At 42.8% G+C, this 19475-nt stretch overlaps 1 protein-coding gene across 3 annotated transcripts in view; it reads right to left on the bottom strand.

The window, feature by feature from the left end:
- Positions 1–14684: 14684 nt before the first annotated feature.
- The window catches only part of ZFR (zinc finger RNA binding protein), a 55298-nt gene continuing 50507 nt past the window's right edge, over positions 14685–19475 (bottom strand). For 2 of the 3 annotated variants that reach the window (XM_075932589.1, XM_075932590.1), the window contains exons 18-20: positions 18801–18912; positions 18568–18665; positions 14685–17162 (exon numbers count right to left, since the gene is read on the bottom strand). In XM_075932589.1, the coding sequence (XP_075788704.1) occupies positions 16983–17162; positions 18568–18665; positions 18801–18912 (390 nt within the window). In that variant the 3' untranslated portion in view covers positions 14685–16982. Of the gene's footprint in view, positions 17163–18567; positions 18666–18800; positions 18913–19475 lie in introns of those variants that run through there. The other variant, XR_012904961.1, reaches the window with a different exon arrangement.

Raw genomic sequence — 19475 nt, 5'->3', positions numbered from 1 at the left:
TAAAACTTCACAAATATTAATCTATTAAAAGATATCAAATGTTTGCATAGCGCTTTACATTTTCCAAGCACTTTAGTTTATTCTCACAACACTCCTTTAAGGTTGGTACAGAGTTTGTTATTTACCTAAAAACATACACTATGTCAAAATCCAAGTATTCTGGCTCCAAGTCTAGTGCAAAGGTCACATTTCTTTTTACTACAGGAGAATTCAATCACAGGTAATAGCTAATGTGGATCCCTTTTTATTATTTTTATAAATAGAAAATCGTAACTTTTGTTAAATGCATGACATATATTAAATACAGTGTCATAGAAAACTTGGTGTGAATAAAGATATAAAAGCTAAATGCAGGAGAGATTATTCACCAGTCTGGATTCAGAAACCTTATCGTATAAATTTAAACTACGTATTTCTATTCTCCTTTTACAGAGTTTGAGTACAATAATTACAGTACTCGAGACACAAAAGTTAAGAAATACAGGACATTAAAGTAGGTGTTTTTCTCTTCCCTCTGGTTAAACAACATACCCTATTAAGGGCATCCAAGAGTCCAGACCCGAGACAGACATGGCTCGAAAATCTGCGACTTACAAATGCAGCATCTAGAGCAGCTGAAAGTGTGGAACAGAGGCAGGTTCAGCTTGATAACCAATGTGTAATACAAGCAACTTCAAGAGCTACACTCTGGTGATAACTAGAAGGCAAGGCATTTTTGTTATAATCTGACTGAATAATGAAATAATAATGAAAATTGGCCTCTATTTGATATCGGGCGAATGAACAAAGTATGTTAACATTGTAGCGCTCTAAAGTGGAAGGAGAAACACCAGGCATGTGCTGTTTGAGTGGTAAAATTAGCGTACCAATACTCCAACCTCCTCCGGAACCACTACAATCATTGATGTCAGGATTAACATCCAGATCAAAACATTTCTTGCAAAATATCAGAAAGTACAACGCATGTTTCCAAATGACATCTTTTGGTACAAGCAACAAAATATATGAGCCAGGTTTTATGGCTACTTTTAAAGTTGAAGGCCAGGTTTATAAAAATATAGTTTACAATAAAGTTTTTGATAACATGTAAAATTGGTTGGTTTACATTTTTTCTATATTTTAATTCCTATAGAACTCAGTGCAACTTTTCTATCATTCAAAAAACAATAACGGACTACTGTTTTTCTAAATTTTGTTCCTCTGCTTTCCTGAGCGACGCCGGGTAACTCCAGCTAGTCTGTTAATATATCACAAGAATTTCTCTTTTTAGGCAAAGCAAAATTGCATCCTGGCATCAAGAAAACAATGCTATACCTACCATAGAATTTGATCTTTGGAGACAGAATAATTAGATCAGGTACCATAATTTAGCGAATATACCCCGCACCCAAATATACTGCATCCAAATATACCCTGCGGTTTTTTCTATTTGAGTAAAAAAAAATCTTGTATACCCCGCACATGAATACAGCCGCTCTCCGAGTTATGGACCAACACTTGGTCCGTAACTCGAACTGTTCGTAACTCGGATCCCATAGAGTTACATGGCGACCGCACTGTTCGTAAGCACGGATCACCGTTCGTAACTCTGATCCACATTTACGACCGCTTTGGTCGTAAATGGGGTTGGTCATAAGTGGAGGTGGCTGTAAGTCGGGGAGCGGCTGTATAACCCGCAGGGTATACAAGACTTGTCTGTGCCAGGGGTATATTTACGGTGTGCGGTGGTGGGGAAGATAAGCCACTCACCGCCCCAGGTTCCAGCACAGCCATCAGCCTCTGGGTGGGGGAGCGCTCATTGCCTGGATCCTGCGCTGCGCAGGAACCGGGGGGTGAGTGCTCCCCCGCCTGGAGGCTGGCGGCCAGGAACCAGGGGATGAGCGCTCCCCTGCCACAGATGAGTGTAAGCACAGGAAGAGGTGATGGAGAGCTCACCACCTGCTGAGTAAAAAAAATTCTGTATACCCCACACCCGAGCATAGCCTGCGGGGGTGTGTGTGTGTGTGTGTGTGTGTGTGTGTGCGGGGTTTGTAAAAATGAATATAACCCGCGGGTTATATTTGCTAAATTATGGTAATTAACACTTAGTTTCCCCAAGCCTCTAGGTTACCCCGAAAGACTTATTCTTTAGTCTGCCACAGAAGAAAACAAATATTGTAAACCTCCTTGTGTTATACATCTAGCATATCCAGCAGTAAAAATGTGAATGGGTAACTGGTTAAACACATACAAGGTGATGCTTACTGAGTGCTAGGGAGCAGCCCCTTACCTAGGCTGCTCCAACCTCACTTGGCCCATCATGCCATGGGCAGATGCCAGCAGCAACCCCACAGGGGGGCTGCCGGAGCTATCAGAGGTGGAGGCAGCCATGCCAGGGGGTAGAGAAGGCTCGAGGGGGCCGGTTTAACTGATTAAATGGGATTTTATATCCCTACCAAGCAGCCTAAACATTTGGTGTTGAGCGACATTTTGCCTGCAGTATTGCCTTTGTGACATTATTTCTACCACAAATAGTAAATGCTTTAGAAATCAAAACACCCAGCACGAAAAACAAGCAAATAAACAGCTTCGTCCCATATCTACTGTTGGGGCATGTCTACACTAGGAAATTATTTTGAAATAACTCCCGAAATAACTGTTTTGAAATAGTGAATACACACTACGGGGAAGCTTCGAAATTACTCCAAGGCAGGTTCCGTTAATGTTGATGCGCTACCTCAACTTAGAGCCCGAGGAAGCACTGGGGAGTAATTACTTTCAATGGCTCTGGGGAGTAATTATTTCAAAATAGTGGCACTGGAGCATCTGCACTAATGCTATTTTAAAATAACTATTTTGAAATAAGCGTTATTCCTCTTGGAAAGCAGGAGACTTAACTAGCATGAATGGGAAGCAACTGACGTAGGGCACTGTAGTGGGTAGAAATAGGGCTGTATGCATTGGAATAAAAAACTGTTACCATCCAAGGTTCTTTACATGGATCTCTCTCCTTTTAAACTGAGCTGAACACAGTCTGACTTCTGCATTCCTACAATAACTGCAAGCACTGGTGATCATCACCCATAATTCTTGCATTTAGTGCTAACATAATTTGTGACCCCACAACAGCCAAATTGGTTATAAGGAGCAAAACACCATTGTCACAGTTGAACATCTAGCAGGCCAAAGGGTGAACAGTATTTACATAAACACACCCAGGATTTCTTTCCCATTCCAGCTCGTTGTAATGGAAGCATTGATTCAGACCCTGCTTACATGAGGAAACAGGTTTAGAAGTTACCTTCACAGAGAGCTCTGAATTTATGAAAGCGACGAGGAGTCCTGTGGCACGTTATAGTGTAACACTTCAGTTAGTCTATAAGGTGCCACAGGACTCCTCGTCGCTTTTGCAGATTCAGACTAACACGGCTACCCCTCTGATACCTGAATTTATGAGTTTTCTATAAAGTCTTGCTTCTTGTCTGCATTGCAAACTAAGTTGTGTAAGGTTCTATTGCAATTTCTTTAGTAACTATACAATCCCTTTTAAAATGTAATTTGGTCTGAAATTCCCTGTAAATTTGTTTGGCGTGAGCAAAGGATATGTGCAATGTTAAGGAGAAGTGTGAAAATCATTACAAATGACCAGATGATTAAGGAGGAGTAAGAGACTTGGAGACAATCCAAAAAAAATTACCCACTGTGCCCAATGCTAAATGAGTAAGCAGATTGACAGCACTCAAGCATGGTTATACTCCCCTGAATGCAAGATAACAGAAGGGAAACCAAATGTGGGAAAACCCCTAGCAACTACCATTGAAATGCTGAATGGTAATGATGGAAACCCCTCCCCTCCCCCACGATTACTAGGTAAACCACCACTTAACTATTACCAATGACCACATGACATTGCAAAAATCCAGAGACTCAAATGGGAATACACCTCTGTAGGGTGTATTTCCACGCTTCTTTGGGTTCAGCACACTGGATCCTGATCAGCAAAGCCCAGATCCACACATGTGTGTTCAATCTAACTGGCTATCAGATTAACCGAGCCACAAGACACTCTGTGTGTGTGTGTGTGTGTGTGTTGTATTTTCAATAATTGTGGCATATTGTCTTTTCTCCTCAAAAAGATTCCACAGGGGTATTATAACACATTTTCTCTTGACAGCTTATATTGTTTCACAACCATATTTTCTTATTTAAAAAAATGCTTTCCTATCCCTAGTTATTGTATGAAGCCCCACACAAATGACAGAGGAAACAGACTAAACAGGACAGATGTTCACAACGCCAGTGCACAACAGATATTTAAATGAAAAGTAAGAAAAGATTGAGGTTAAGCCTTATTTCTCCTCTCCCCAAACGCTCAGTATCTGTAGGTGTGGTTTGTAAACAGCAAGCTAGGAGGAAAGTGTCAGCATCCACACATTCTCATTTTGGAGGAAGACCTTGCATGCAGTGCATTTGTAGGTTTGTGAGGACTACTTGCCTCTGCCTTAATACACATAGCACTTAAAGCATTTATTGTACTGTAAAGTGGTATTGCTAGTGTAGTGAGTAGGTGGAGACAGAGGCAGATTGTGGAGGACACAGCTATGCTTTTCAAATAACTCTACGTTTTAGGGAACTTGGTACAGCAAAGGAAGTTGCAATAACCAGCCAGACTTGCCTTTAAAACAAACAAACAAAAACCAAAAACAGGAAAGGCATTGGCCATAACAATGTGACTTTTTGCAGGGTCTTCTCTGATAGGTGTCACTGGCCAAAACTCTGATCTAAGCTCTCCTAAAATTAACAGGGGATTTCCATTGTTCAAACTTTAAAGCTGTAATGTCTCAAAGATTTATGCCTGTATAGAGTATAAATTAGTATTTCTCAATTTTTTTAATTCCAGGGATCAGCTTGCTGCTTTCTTAAACTCCATCTGGGAGATCTCAGGGACCAGAGCCAGTCCATGGACCAGCCACTGAAAAATACTGGGATAGGTTTTTAGAACTTTGGTTTGAGACAAAAGGGTGATGTTTAACAGAATACACTGACTCTTCACCAGCCATTTAACGGTACATTTAAATTCTATTAAAATATCAAGTAAGCAATTAAACATGAGAACAGTCATACTGGATCAAACCAAAAGTCCATCTAGCCCAGTATCCTGTCTTCCAGCTGTGGCCAATGCAAGGTGACTCAGAGGGAATGAACAGGTAATCATCAAGTGGATCCATCCCTTGTTACCCATTTCCAGCTTCTGAGGCTGTGTCTACACTGGGCCACTTATTCCAGAAAATCAGCTGCTTTTCTGGAATAAGCTGCGTGCTGTCTACACTGGCCCTTGAATTTCCGGAAAAGCAACGACGCTCTACTGTACAAAATCAGCCGCTATTCCAGAAAAACTATTCTGCTCCCGCTCGGGCATAAGTCCTTATTCCAGAACACTGTTCCGGAAAAGGTCCAGTGTAGACAGCCCCGTAGTCTTTTCCGGAAAAAAGCCCCGATCGCGAAAATGGCGATCGGGGCTCTTTTCCGGAAAAGCGTGTCTACATTGGCCACAGACGCTTTTCCGGAAAAAGGGCTTTTCCAGAAAAGCAGCCTGCCAATGTAGACGCTCCTTTTCCGGAAAAACTGAAAACGGAATAGTATTCCGTTTTAAGCAGTTCCGGAAATTCATGCCAGTGTAGACACAGCCATAGAGACTAGGGACACCATTCTTGCCCATCCTGGCTAATAGTCATTGATGGACCTATCTTCCATGACTTTATCTCGCTCTTTTTTGAATTCTGTTATAGTCTTGGACTTCACAACATCTTCCAGCAAGGAGTTCCACAGGTTGACTGCGTTCCATGAAGTACTGCCTTGTTTTTAACCTGCTACCTATTAATTTTACAGTATTTGGTGACCTGTAGTTCTTGTATTATAAGGAGTAATAACACTATAAAATCATCACTGCTGTGGGGGGGAAAGTGAATAGACTATCATATAGATTTTATAGACTTTTTCCAAGATGAAGTTATGTAAGTTACTAAGTGGTAAGTGCTTAGCTGCAGTCCAGAACTAGCAGGACTTCAGGAGTAGATCTTAATGCATCACAGGAAGAACAGAAGCCCCAGGAGGAGTTGGCAATCAGGGAGAAGAATAAAGTTTTGAGATGTAAGCATCTTTGTTAGCTGGCAGATCTACCAAGGTCCAGTGAAATGGCACTGCCCTGTACCTAAAGTAGAGTCAGGAGAATGGGCTTGGGGGCAGGAAGCACTGAGGTAGCCAGAGAGGACATGCCTATACTGCATAGTAACCCCAGGGCAAGTCTAAGGCAGAGGTGGGCAAAAGGGCCTCCACGGGCCAGATCCAGCCTGCCAAGCAGGTGGATCCAGCCCACGGAGGCCCTGCTGCTCCCCAGCCCCCAGGCCCCATTAGGGCCTGGGGAGTGCCCGAAGCCTTCTCATGCTCCCGTCTCCTCCAGGCCCTAACTGGCCTGAGAGCGGTGGAGCGCACGAAGCCTCCTCCCACCCTGCCAGGAACACGTGGTGCTTTGAAGCGCTGCACGCTGCTCGCAGGGCGGGGGGAGAGCGGAGGCCGTTTCGCATGCTCCCCCGTCCCCAGGCCAGTCAGGGTAGCTGTGTGACGCTTCCTTTGCCCTGCTCCGGCCCTGCCAGGAGCCTGCGGCACTTTAAAGTGCTCCCCCACCTCCAGGCCCTGATTGGCCTGAGGGTGGAGGAGCATGCCAAAACTCTTCCAGGGTATGGATGCCTAGTGGGAAGGGAGGGGGCAAAGAGGCTCCCCACCTCCCGACCCATCATGGTCTGGGGGTGAGGTAGCTCCACCCCTTTCAGGGTGGCCCACAGCCACTTCAAAAAAAGTTAAAAAACAATCGGTTTAATAATTTAAATTAAACTAATTGTTTTTTAACTTTTTTATATCAGTTTATCAAACTTCATTTTAAATAAAGTGAAATATTAATTTATGCCCAACACAAAAGGTTTCAATGTTTTTTATATTAATGGCAGGTGTGGGGAACCTTTTCTGGGTCAGGGCCACTGACCCACAGAAAAATCAGTCAGGGACCACACAAGTGAGAAGCAAAAAAAACCTTCCAAAAACCCCGTCTTCACTGATGTGGTCTCCAGCTGAGACACCTCACTCGTCTGGCACTCCAGCCCTATAGGGCAAGGGGAAAGGACAGGGCTTCCCATAGGCCAGATTTACTTTTCTGGGGTTCCAAAGTTGGTGGACTTTGTGGACCCCTTTAGACTCTGGGGTGGGGACAAATGAGGGGTTCAATGTGCAGGACAGGGCTGCCAATGAGTGGGATAGGGATGGGGGTGCAGGATCTGTGCAGGTAGCGTGGTGGAGGAGGGGAGAGGTTGTGAGGTCTGGGTGGGAGACAGGGTGCAGAAGCACGCTGTAGCAGGGTGTCTGGCCAGGAGGGAGGGTATAGGAGCAAGCTCAGGATGAGGGGTCTCGGCGGGGAGGATGACCAAGGAGGATTGTGGTGCTTATCTGGCTTCACACACCCGTTGCTCCCAAGCACTGCCTCCTGCTGTTCCCATTGCCTCCCAACAGCACATCACTATACTGCCATTCTGGGGCAGGAGAGCTCAGCCCCCCCCCCCTTCCCCACACAGTGGCGAGCCTGTGCAGCTGCTCCAGCCTCATGATGTAGAACCATACAAGAGGAAGGTTGGAAGAGACCCCAGGAGGCCTTCTGGTCCTATCTCCTGTTACAAGCAGAACCAGCCCCAAGGAAATCAGGCATCTCACTGCCTTCCCTTCCTCCTTTGGGCATTGCAGCCTCAGAGAGGCTAGAGGGGAACCTTTCCCAAGGCTCAGGCACAGCTCTGGCACTGTGCTATGCTCACTTGGCTGAAAGGCGAGCCCAGGGTGCAGGGGTGGAGGCGCGCTGCTGTCCCCAGAGTAATCCGGCTGAGGAAAGCCCAGGGCCTGTGGTTCACCAGCACGGGCCAATCTGCAGCGCAGCGGTGAGTTCCTTCCCGCCCTCCCCATCTCCAAGGCTATCTCCCTTGCATCCCTGCAAACTCCCTGGCCTCAGACACACCTGCTATGTTGGGACCTGCTCCTACCAAGCATACCAGATTTTGCAAATAACCCACTGCATCCCCCCAACCACCATCCCTCCATGCCTTTTTGCAAGAAGGAGGCTGCCCCCAGGTTTTGACCCACCAGACCACACTGCAAAGGAATCTGAATTGCAAAGCAGAGAGTTGACACTTTCCAGTCCCCTGCTGCGCACTGTTTGCAAGCCCAGGACTGCACCCTACTTACTGTGCTTGCTGGAAAAAGGCAAATGGGCAGCAAGAGCCTGCCTTGAGCTCGCAGGCTGCACGGAGCACACAGTGCTCCTGCCCCAGCTTTTGGCTCCTGGCTGGCCCAGCCAGCACTGTATCCCCTTTGCATTTTCCTCTTACAATGCCACATCCCTTTAATGAGCTGATGGGAACAATCTGAGCCAAGACCTGCACCACCAGAATGAAACCCACAGAGCAGTTCAGAGAAATCCTATTTGTTCCCAATCCCCAGCCTCCCCTTGCCTGTGCAGCTGGAAACACCCCAGTTGGGATCTAATTGCAGCCTCTCCCTGTTTAAGTGCCTTCCTCCTCTGCCTTTGCACCTCCTCCCCTATGCCCACCCTGAGGAAAAACTGTGTGGCGAGAGGTGGGGGTGAGCTCAAGCCGTGGACCACTTGTAAGGTGGCCGAGGACCACTAGTGGTTCATGGACCGCACTTTATCGCAGTGATTCTCAGAAGTAACCAACAGCTTTCAGGCTCTCTGCACAAGCACTATGGTGGAGAATGCTTTGACAGAGACCTCTCAGGGAAGGGATCAGAAGATCCCATTGACTGGAGGACATAGGATGTGTAGTTCTAGGGATTGGGGTTTCATGAGCACCGACCCCAAGAGAAGATGGATTGTGGTGGTCGGGGCCTCCCTTCTAAGAGGGACCAAGTAATCCATTTGACATCCAGATCGGTAATCTTGAAAAGCATACTGCTTACCTGGAGCTAGAGTTCAGGATATGACAGTCTTTTGAGGCTGGACAAATCTTTGGGTCGCTACCCCTTCCTACTTCTCCCTGTAGGAACTAACAATATTGCCAAGAATGACCTTGAGCAGGTCACTGCAAATTATATAGTGCTGGGAAGAAGGAGTTTGAGGTACAAATGGTGTTCTTGTCCATCTTCTCTGCTGAAGGAAAAGGTCCAAGTAGGGATCATCAAAACTTGAAAGTAAATGAGTGGTTGTGCAGGTGGTGTCAGAGAGCGCTCTTTGGTTTATTTGACCATGGGATGCTATTCCAGGCACAAAGGTTGTTAGGAAGAGATGGAATCCATCTAACAAAGAGAAGGAAGAGCATCTTTACAGGCAGGCTTGCAAACAGTGAGAGCTTTGAATAAGGGGATGGTGATCTACACCTTGAGGGAAGTAGGGTATTGGGAAGAAACAAAAGGAGGAAAGAGCAACAAAGGAGGATTCCTGATTTGTATGGAGTAGGGAAATCAGCTAGTTATCTAAGCTGTTTATACACAAATACAAGAAGCCTGGGAAACAGGAAGAATTAGAGGCCCCAGCCCAGTCAAAGAGCTGAGGTGATTAGAATAACAGAGACTTAATGGGATGAGTCATGACTGGAGCACTGTCACAGACAGGTATAAATTATTCAGGAAGGACAGGTGGGGGAGAAAAGGAGGAGTTGTACTATATGCAAGAGCACTATGATTGCTTAGAGCTTCAGTATATAGAGGGAGAAAAACCTGTTGAGGGTGGGTTAAGTTTAGAAGCACAAGCAACAGGGGTGATGTTGTGACTGGTGTGTACTATAGACCACTGGATCAGATGGATGAGGTAGACGAGGCTTTCTTTAGACAACTAAGAGAAGCTTCAAGATCACAGACCATAGTTCTCACGGGGGACTTTAATCACTCTGACACGTGTTGGGAGACCAATACGGCAGTACACAGACAATCCAGGAAGTTTTTGGAGTATTTTGGGGATAACTTCCTGGTACAAGTGAGGAGGGAACCAACCAGGGGCAATGTGCAGCTTGACCAACTGTTCACAAACAGGGAGGAATTAGTAGGCGAAATAGATATGGGTGGCAACCTGGGAAGCAGTGATCATGAGATGGCTGGATTTCAGGATCCTGACAAAAAGAAAGAGCAGCAAAATACCCTGTACTTCAGGAAAGCAGATTTTTGACTCCCTCAGAGGATTGATGGGCAGGATCCCCTGGGACGCTAACATGAAGGGGAAAGGAGTCCAGGAAAGCTGGCAGTAATTTAAAGAAGCCTTATTGAAGGCAGAGGAACAAACCATCCCGATGCAGTAAGAAAAGCAAATATGGTAGGCGACCAGCTTGGCTAAGCAGGGAAATCCTTGGTGAGCTTATACACTAAAGGGAAGCTTACAAGAAGTGGAAACTTGGACAGATGACAAGGGAGGAGTACAAAAATATTGCCTGAGAACGCAGGGGAGTTATCAGGAAGGTGAAAGCACAATTGGAATTGCAGCTAGCAAGGGATGTTAAGGGTAACCAGAAAGGTTTCTACAAGCATGATCAGAAAAGGTGTGGGACCCTTACTGGATGAGGGAGATAACCTAGTGACAGATGATGTGGGAAAAGCTGAAGTATTCAATACGTTTTTTTGCCTCTGTTTTCACAAACATGGTCAACTCCCAGACTTCTGCACTAGGCAACACAGTATGTGAAGGAAAAAGGCAGCCCTCGGTGAAGAAAAAACAGGTTAAGGACCATTTAGAAAAGTTAGACGTACACATATCCAGGAGTCTGGATTTAATGCATCCAAGGGTACTAAGGGAGTTGGCAGATGTCATTGCAGAGCTTTTGGCCATTATCTTTGAAAACTCATGGAGACTGGGAAAGGTCCCAGATGATTGGAAAGAGACAAATGAGCCCATCTTTAAAAAAGAGGAGGATGACAATCCAGGGAACTATAGAACGGTCAGCCTCACCTGTCCCTCGAAAAAATCACTGAGGAGATCCTTAAGGAACAAGATGCAATGGGCTTAAACTGCAGCAAGGGAGGTTTAGGTTGGACATTAGGAAAAACCTCATTTCAGGGTGGTTAAACACTGTAATAAATTGCTTAGGGAGGTTGTGGAATCTCCATCTCTGGAGATATTTAAGAGTAGGTTAGATAAATGTCTATCAGGGGTGGTCTAGACAGTACTGGGTCCGGCCACGAGGGCAGGGGATTGGACTTGATGACCTCTCGAGGTCCCTTCCAGTCCTAGTATTCTAGGATTCTATGAAGCACTTGGAGGGGAAAGATAAATTGGAGGATTGGGGCAAAAGAAATCGCGTGAGATTCAATAAGGACAAGTGCAAAGTCCTTCATTTGGGATGGAAGAATACCAAGTACTGTTATAGGCTGGGGACCGACTGGGTAAGTAGCAGCTCAGCAGAAAAGGACCTGGGGATTACCGTGGATGAGAAGCTGGATATGAGTGTGCCCTTGTAGCCTAGAAGGCTAATGGCATATTAGGGTGCATTAGGAGGAGCATTTCCAGCAGATCTAGATAAGTTACTATTCCCCTGTATTCAGCACTGGTGAGGCTACACTTGGGAGTACTGCATCCAGTTCTGGGCCCCCACTATAGAAAGGATGTGGACACATTGTAGAGGATTCAGCAGGGGCAACCACAATGATGAAGGGCTGGAGCACATGACCTACAGGGAGAGGGTAAGGGATTTGGACTTATTTAGTCTGCAGAAGAGTTGAGGGGGGATTTGATAGCAGCCTTCAACTTCCTGAATGGAGGTTCCAAAGAGGATGGAGAGGGGCTGTTCTCAATAGTGATGGATGGCAGAACAAGGAGCAATGGACTCAAGTTACAGTGGGGGGTATTCTAAGTTGGATATCAGGAAAAACTAGATGTGGTGAAGCACTGGAATGGGTTACCTAGGGAGGGGGTGGAATCTCCATCCCTAGAGGTTTTTAAGTCCTGGCTTGACAGATTTAGTTGGGGTTGGTCCTGCTTTGGGCAGGGGGCTGGACTTAATGACCTCTTGAGGTTTCTCCCAGCCCTAGGATTCTATGATTCAAGAAGCTGCTAGTATGAATTTTTTTTTATTAATTACTCACTGATTGTTAGAAATTGGGTTAGGGTACAGTAATTATGAGCCTTATGTACCTTCTCCATATTAGTACTACACTCCATATAAATCAGCCAGACCCACAGACCACCTTTAGAAGTGGGAAAAATACCTCCTGAGTTTGTATCTGACCCATAATTGGATAAAATAAGAGCCCAAACAGTACCAAAGTATGTATAAAGTTCACATCTGCCTGTATCTTGAGTTCAAATATAGCAGAAGTTGTCTGCTGCTACCTAAGAATCCAAATCAGTGATAACTTTCACTCCAGGCAGGGTCAAGAATAAATCAATGGGAACATAGCACTTCTGGCTGATAAATTGATACAAGTAAAGATGTTATGTAAAACTATTTATTACATTTAATCACATGCAGACATAAGCAAAAGATTTAGACCATCCCAAATAATTATCTAGAATTACGATGAATTGAGTAATTAGCATCAGGTCAACAGTGGCCAGTCACTTCCCCAAGAGGAAGTATGGTGTCAGGGAAAAAGGCTCTCAGGCTAGCATCTGATGACTTCTACAAAGTACACACTATTATCTCATCTTTTTATGACTAATTGTTACAAAACACATAGCTGATAGTGACCATTTGGTCCTCACTTTTCCTAAACTTCAATGAACTGCTTAAAATATTTAACCATCTTGAATCATAATAAATTTATGCATAGAGGGTGCCCAAACTCAAGGTTTCCATCCCCTTATTTTCTTTTACTCTCCCTTTGTTGACTTTTCTTCTTGCCGGCTCTCATGACCTACAGGAGTTAGAAAAATGGCGTGGAAAAAATCTTGGGCAACCTGAAGCCTGCTAAATTGTGTGTTCACAGGTGTACAGATCCCAATGTATTTCCACACGATCCTCAAGTTTTTAGGGAGTGTGAAGTGAATCATCAGTAGACTGAGCAGTTTGTTGCCCTCAAAAGGAAGGTCTTTTTTATTTCCCTAGGGAAATAAAAAAAGCTGCAGCCAAGATGCATGTTGCATCACAAATTGTGGGAGATATGGATTGGGCTGCAGTACTGGTGGCATCTAAGGAGACCTGTAATGTTGTTTTTGCCATCAGCTAGCCTTCTTGAAGGATGGCCTTGAATTGCTCCAAATGATTCTCTAAATACATTCAGTACAATAATTAAACCATAGGATCAGTAGATGAGGGATAATTATGCCTCTTAGAATAAAGAACAACCCTAATACTGACATTTATGAGTCAGAGGAGTGCTTCTTAACATATTCCAGGAGAGAGAACTTTTCACCCTGTATGGTTTAAGTCAGCAAGATTGCCTCAAGGACAAATGTGGAGCTGGTGACTTAGCAGACTGCAGTACCGTAAGATGATTGGTATCAGTAAATAACACAAATTTAGGCTCAGTGAAGACCAGCAGGTCTTTAGCATATCTAAAATCCTGTACTACTGATTCCACATTGGTGGGAATATGATGATTTTCTTTGGAGACCAGTTTTGATATTGATGGTACAGACAACTCAAATACTGGATATAAGAAAGATCAGGGTAAAATTCTATTGGTACCAATGCAGATTGTATAGGTACCAAAAGGATAACAGAGTCCGATGCAGACATTTTGAAGTATAATCTTTACTGTCTGTAGCTGAAGAGGTCCTCAATATTGAATCCCATTGCAAAGCATGTCTCTTAAAAGATGTTTTAGAAACCTTCAGGTTACCAGAGCCCTTTAAAGCCTCAAAAACTCCTTTTGAGATGGTCTTCTTGCAGACGGTGATCAAGATTTCATAGTACAATAGGTGCTCCTGCTCTCTATTGGTGGTCAGACACTTCAATAATTCAACTCTTTAATCTGTAGCTACTGTCACAGAAGCTGTCTCTCCTCAGGCTTTTGGTGACCCTGAGGATGAGACACACTTGAATCTACAGAGCTGCTCAGTGAGTGTGATCGAGATATAAATAGAGCGCCTGTGGTACTGCAAATAGTGTACCAGGAGTTCCTTGGTACCTGGGTTAGAAGCAAGCCTTAATGCTTGTTCCATCATTAAAAGTCTAAGTTTGATTTTTTTGTTCATTTGAGATCTGGTTTTGAAAGATGAGCAAATCTTGAATGTACTGGGGATGAGGGCTCTCCCTAACAAAGGAGCACAGAGGATGCCCATCATTTACTGGGACAGACTCCCAGCCAGAAACCATCTCTTAAAACACAGGGAAGCTGGCATACATTAGAACAATCCAAGATGCAGGACTGTATGTACTCCTGAACTGGAGCCTCTACAGAGACACTACTCAAAGAAGATAAATATTTGCTAAGAGTTATGGAATGTGTTATCAGCATTATTCATATTAACTATTACTACATGGGATAACTGAATTCTCAGTTTATGTAGTATTTGCATTTGCAAACCAGTTTTAGGTGCTTTTTTGTAAATGCAGTCACACAAAGATTTAATAGATTAAACAGTTTGAATAGAGAAGTCTTCTATACATTTGTTAAAAATTAAAAAAAAAACCTGTCTTGTTTTTCCTTCTCTTAATTCTGCAGAAGACAGTAAATTTTGTGGAGATTATCTCTGGATTATTTTATGGTTAGGGAAAAACAGGAACAACTGCAAATCCACTCTTTACTACAGAAGATCAAAAATCATAGTCACAGCTTCATATTTAATGGGGAATCATTTCAAATATACAATATTTCAAACATTCAGAAACTGGTTAAGTTATAAGTCAGTGAAACAAAAATGCAGGAAATCCAAAACTCATCTTTGATCTTTTTGTCTTCAAGGATAGGGTCAACATGACTGAAGTGACAGCATGTGTCATTTGGGCAGGTAACTTTGGTATGGAGTTAAAATGGCCAGATGAACAGCAACTGAAATAAGACATAAAGCAACTTCCAGAATAATAAATGGCAATGACTGGATATCATGCCAGCGGAGGATCTTGCGCCACTTCACACTGCTAAACTGATTGCCAAACTAGCACTAAGTAAGTTAGAGCAAACCTCTTTTGTTAAAAATGATTTTTGAGCATTACTCTATTTCCCATACTTAAATTATTTTAAGGAATCCTTTTCTGTAGTGGGAAAGCTTTGCATTATTTTGTTTGCTAACCACTAATGTCTATGTATTAATTTTTCAAGTTGCAGAGTTTGATGCTCATAGGATATTTTATAATTCAACTTACCGAGATGCCTCTCCTATATTAATATTGTATATACATTCCACAAGCCCATTGTGTTAAAATGTTTTGGAGTTTCTCCAGTATATTTTTAAGGACAAGCAAAAAACAAACGAACAAAAAACCCACTTACAAGCTCAGAGATAAGTTTGACCTGATAAATTGGAACAAAGGTTTTGAAGTCATTTTAAAATCAAGAAAGCCAGTGTTCTTACATTTTCCTACAGCAATCTGTAAAATAGTTATAGGAATGTTATTATAGTCAATATTAAACCCATGTATTTTTCCAGGTCATTATCAAAGCATAGTGCACACCAACAAGGAGTGAAGCTTCAGTTTCCAGTGTATAATGAACATTAAAGTCCTTTAAATAAACTTTAGTTTTTATTTGCGTATTCCACTGTTGCGTATCCCACTGTAGTGCTGACACAACAAATCACACCGGTGTACTGGAGCATACAACAGTTATGATGTAATTTTACTTACACCACTGCTATAATATTTAGCTTTTTGAAGAAGACATAAGCATACACTGTGGCCACACCAAATAATTTTCTGGGTTTTTTTTCTTTGATAACCTTCACTTTGTCAGCAATACTTTATCCACTTTAGTTTTAGTATTCAAGTTACTGAAAGAAAAAAAAAAAATCACAGAAAAATAGCTATACAGGAATAGCTACTAGGAGTTACCTCACAGGCACTGATATGGCAAACATCTATTTTAAGGGCTAAAGAAATGGCATTACTATCATATTGACAAAGCTGTTTGAAAACAACTGCCAACTTTGTCCAAATAGGAAAATGCCCTCTTTTACTAGCATCTTAAGAAAAAAAAATCAGAAAGTTATTTTGGCCTTGCTATGTCACAAAGTCAATCCTACAAAGACCTATGCATTAAACCTAAAATGATAGTTTTAAAAGCCCTTCTATTAAAAACAAAAATGTCATGCATTTTTGATCAATTATGCAGCTGCTTTAAAACGGTTGCAAGACCATACTGTATATATTAGCTTTTTATACTGCTAATGCACAACTAACAGCAAACTTGATTAGATTAACACAAATCTGTCTTAATTACACCGTTATATCACACTAAAGAGACAAATGCCACAAGATTGGCAGAAACATTTAATTCTGAGCACTCAAATGGCAGGATAATTATGTGTTGTAACCCTTCACATTTAGAAAAAAAACAAAATCCTGCGGTCTCACTTTACAAAAAAAGTTCTGCTGTAAAATATTAAATGGGAGGGAAACTATACCATCTCTAACACAGAGTAACTTAAACAACTAGTGTCAAAGGCAAATAAAACTTCTAAATAAAATATCAAAATATTCATAGCTACTGAAGCACAAATGCTGCATTACATACAGTCAGGATTTTAGACAATGCACTAGGTTAATAAAAAGGACAAAAAATAGGGAAGGTACTACAGTTAGCAACTTATTTCTAATTAAAAAATATAATGGGGGAAAATTAAGCTAGTATTTTAAATCAGAGCACAATTTCCATTTGTGGTGTCTTTACATCCATAATTTGTCTGATACTGCACATCCATTAAAGTTTAGAACGTCACAGAAGAGTTAAGTCCTCTTTCTACAAAACTGATCTTCCATCTGTCTTTGGATGTTTTAAAACAGACATTATTATGAATAAAAAAAAGAGTCAGGTAACAAATGGACTCCTATTATCACCTCCTATCTTAACACTGATGACAGACATTTTTAAAAGTTATCATAATCTTTTTTGTCTTTTTTCCCCTCTGCTTCAAATCCATCAACTCCATCACTGTCTCTTCTCCTTTTACGATTGTTATGAATGTTGAAACGTTGGTTCATCTGTGGCAATGGATCCATTCCTAGAACTTTGTGTATTTGACGGAATGCAAGGAGTCTCAGTGCAAACTAGTAACAGGGAGAAAATAACAAAAAAATCTTCTGTCAGAAACAAATGTTAAACCTAAATATGACAAATGGAGACAGTTAACATTTTCTTCATAAACCTCATTTAGAAGAAGTCAAAGCTAATGCAAATGTATCTACAGGAATACTTTTCATTCCAACAGTTTAAAGCTTAAAAAGGTACAGTCATTTAGACTAATACAGGCAATCATGAAAATCCTTGCAAGTACACAAGGATGGAACTGCAGTAATCCTTTTCCTAACCTGGGCAGTTGCAACAACTACCCTTAGTCCTGTATCTTAGCATAAAATAAAGCACTCTGTGCCACAAAATTGACTTAAAACTGTACTAGAAGTGCACCTGGAATGCGCCACTCCACCCAAGGAATCCTTGTCTGGCATAAAGCCATCATAAAGACTATCTTAATTTAAGAACTAATTTGACCTCCAGTGTAAGGCTACATCTAGACTACGGTGTTTTGGTATCCCGGAAAATCTCCGTCACATCCAGGGAACGTGTCTGCTCTTTCAACAGTTTTTGTGGAAGAGCAGATGCGCTCTTTCAGAAGTCCCTAAGAGCTTTTTCGAAAGAGGAGGTTTTTCCAAAATTTGGCCCAGTGCAGACAGGGGGAAACGCCTCACTCCCCCCCCCAAAAAAAATTGGAAAAAGGTACGCAGATTGTGCAGCGCAATTTGCTTACCTTCTGCTAATAAAACTCCATAGTCTAGACGTAGCCTAAGTGCCCTCAGGATCAGTTAACAGCAAGGCTACGTGGTAGCAATGCCTGTCCCCGGGAGGTCAGAGTTCTCTGCAGACAGCGGCTGCTCCACATCTCCCAGAGCAGCCGCTGTCCGTAACGAGTCTGGGTCTCCCGTGGGCAGAGCCTGCTTCCCAGTAGCAGTCCCTGTCCACGTGGGGTGGAGGTGTCTGGGGTCCCCGCGGATGGAAGCTGCTCCACATCTCCCAGAACAGCCTCTGTCTGTGGGGAGCTTGGACCTCCCATGGACAGGAGCTACTGCCACCCTGGGCTGCTGCCTCTGAAACAAAGGCAGCAGTGCAGGGTGGAAAGGGCTCCCAAGGAGTGAGGCCAGGAGCGCACTTGCTGCCAGCCCCGCCCCCTGGCAGCTACCGAGTAGTGGTGTAACCAATGATGTTTTGTGCAGTCACACAACTATTAAATTATACACTAGCTAACATCTCTAATGTTTACTGCTCATTTCTAACAGGTACACTGAGCAGTATGTTAGAACAGGTGAGAACTCAGCCCTTAAAATGAGCATATATCTATGAATTCATTCAAACTTTTATTACATGCCCATTTGTTTTCATGTTGAAGGAGAAAGATCTTCAATATTTAAGCAGAATACTACCACCAAACTTGGCTACCTTTATTATAATTTTCATTACCTGTGCACTCGAAGTAATATCCTCTCGCTGCTGGTCTGTCATTAAAGCAAGTGTGTCATAAGGATCTTTCTCACAAGGATCCAAAAGGCCAGGACCACCTATAACAATACAGCTAGTTACCATTATTAGCACCTATATATACTGACTATATAGTAACTATAATATATATTTTAATGGAGATTACATATTTTAGATTTTCTCAAGGGTATTTCATTTGTTCAAGAGCAACTTGCCTTTAAGGATTATTCCTGAGGATATACACTCAAAAACTCTCCTTAGTGCATCCCCAGGGCTTTGTGGTGCAGAAGCACTGCTGATTGCTTTCTCTACTAGTAACTCCATAGCCTAAATAAAGAATAGAAAAAACACAGACTATTTTACTAAGCTGCGTTTAAAAAAAAAAAAATTCACATCAGCTCTTATGGTATAAACAGCTTAATAAGAAATTACACAAAATACTGTATCCAGCTGAAAAGTAAGGAAAAGTAAAGACTACCAGATTTTTAGGTAGCTAAACAGTGATACAAAATTAGTCTAAGAGTAATGAACCCGGTGTTTAGGTTGTCTAATACTTCTGTTTGAAGCAGCAGCAACTCTCATCTCTGGTCCATGCCCTTTACCATTCCCTAGAGCTGGAACTGAGAGCCAGGACCCTGCATGCAGGGCAGGCCAGCTGCAGGCAGCAGCAGGCCCAGTAGTTGGAATTCCAGGCAGTAGGGACTGGTGGCTGGGCACAAAACCTGGAATGCTATAGCACCCTCCCGAGCTTCTATTTTCCATGCCTATGTCCTAGGGATACAAAAGTACATTTTCTTTGACTCACTCAATTCTGTTCAGGCTTAGCTGACAGTAAATAAATACAGGCAGTCCCTGGGTTACGTCAGTCCGACTTAAGTTGGGCCCCTAGT

Source organism: Pelodiscus sinensis, chromosome 6 (genome assembly GCF_049634645.1).
Source record: "Pelodiscus sinensis isolate JC-2024 chromosome 6, ASM4963464v1, whole genome shotgun sequence".
Taxonomy (NCBI): domain Eukaryota; kingdom Metazoa; phylum Chordata; order Testudines; family Trionychidae; genus Pelodiscus; species Pelodiscus sinensis.
Note: the sequence above shows the minus strand (reverse complement) of the source record. Positions and strands in the feature narration are given on the sequence as shown.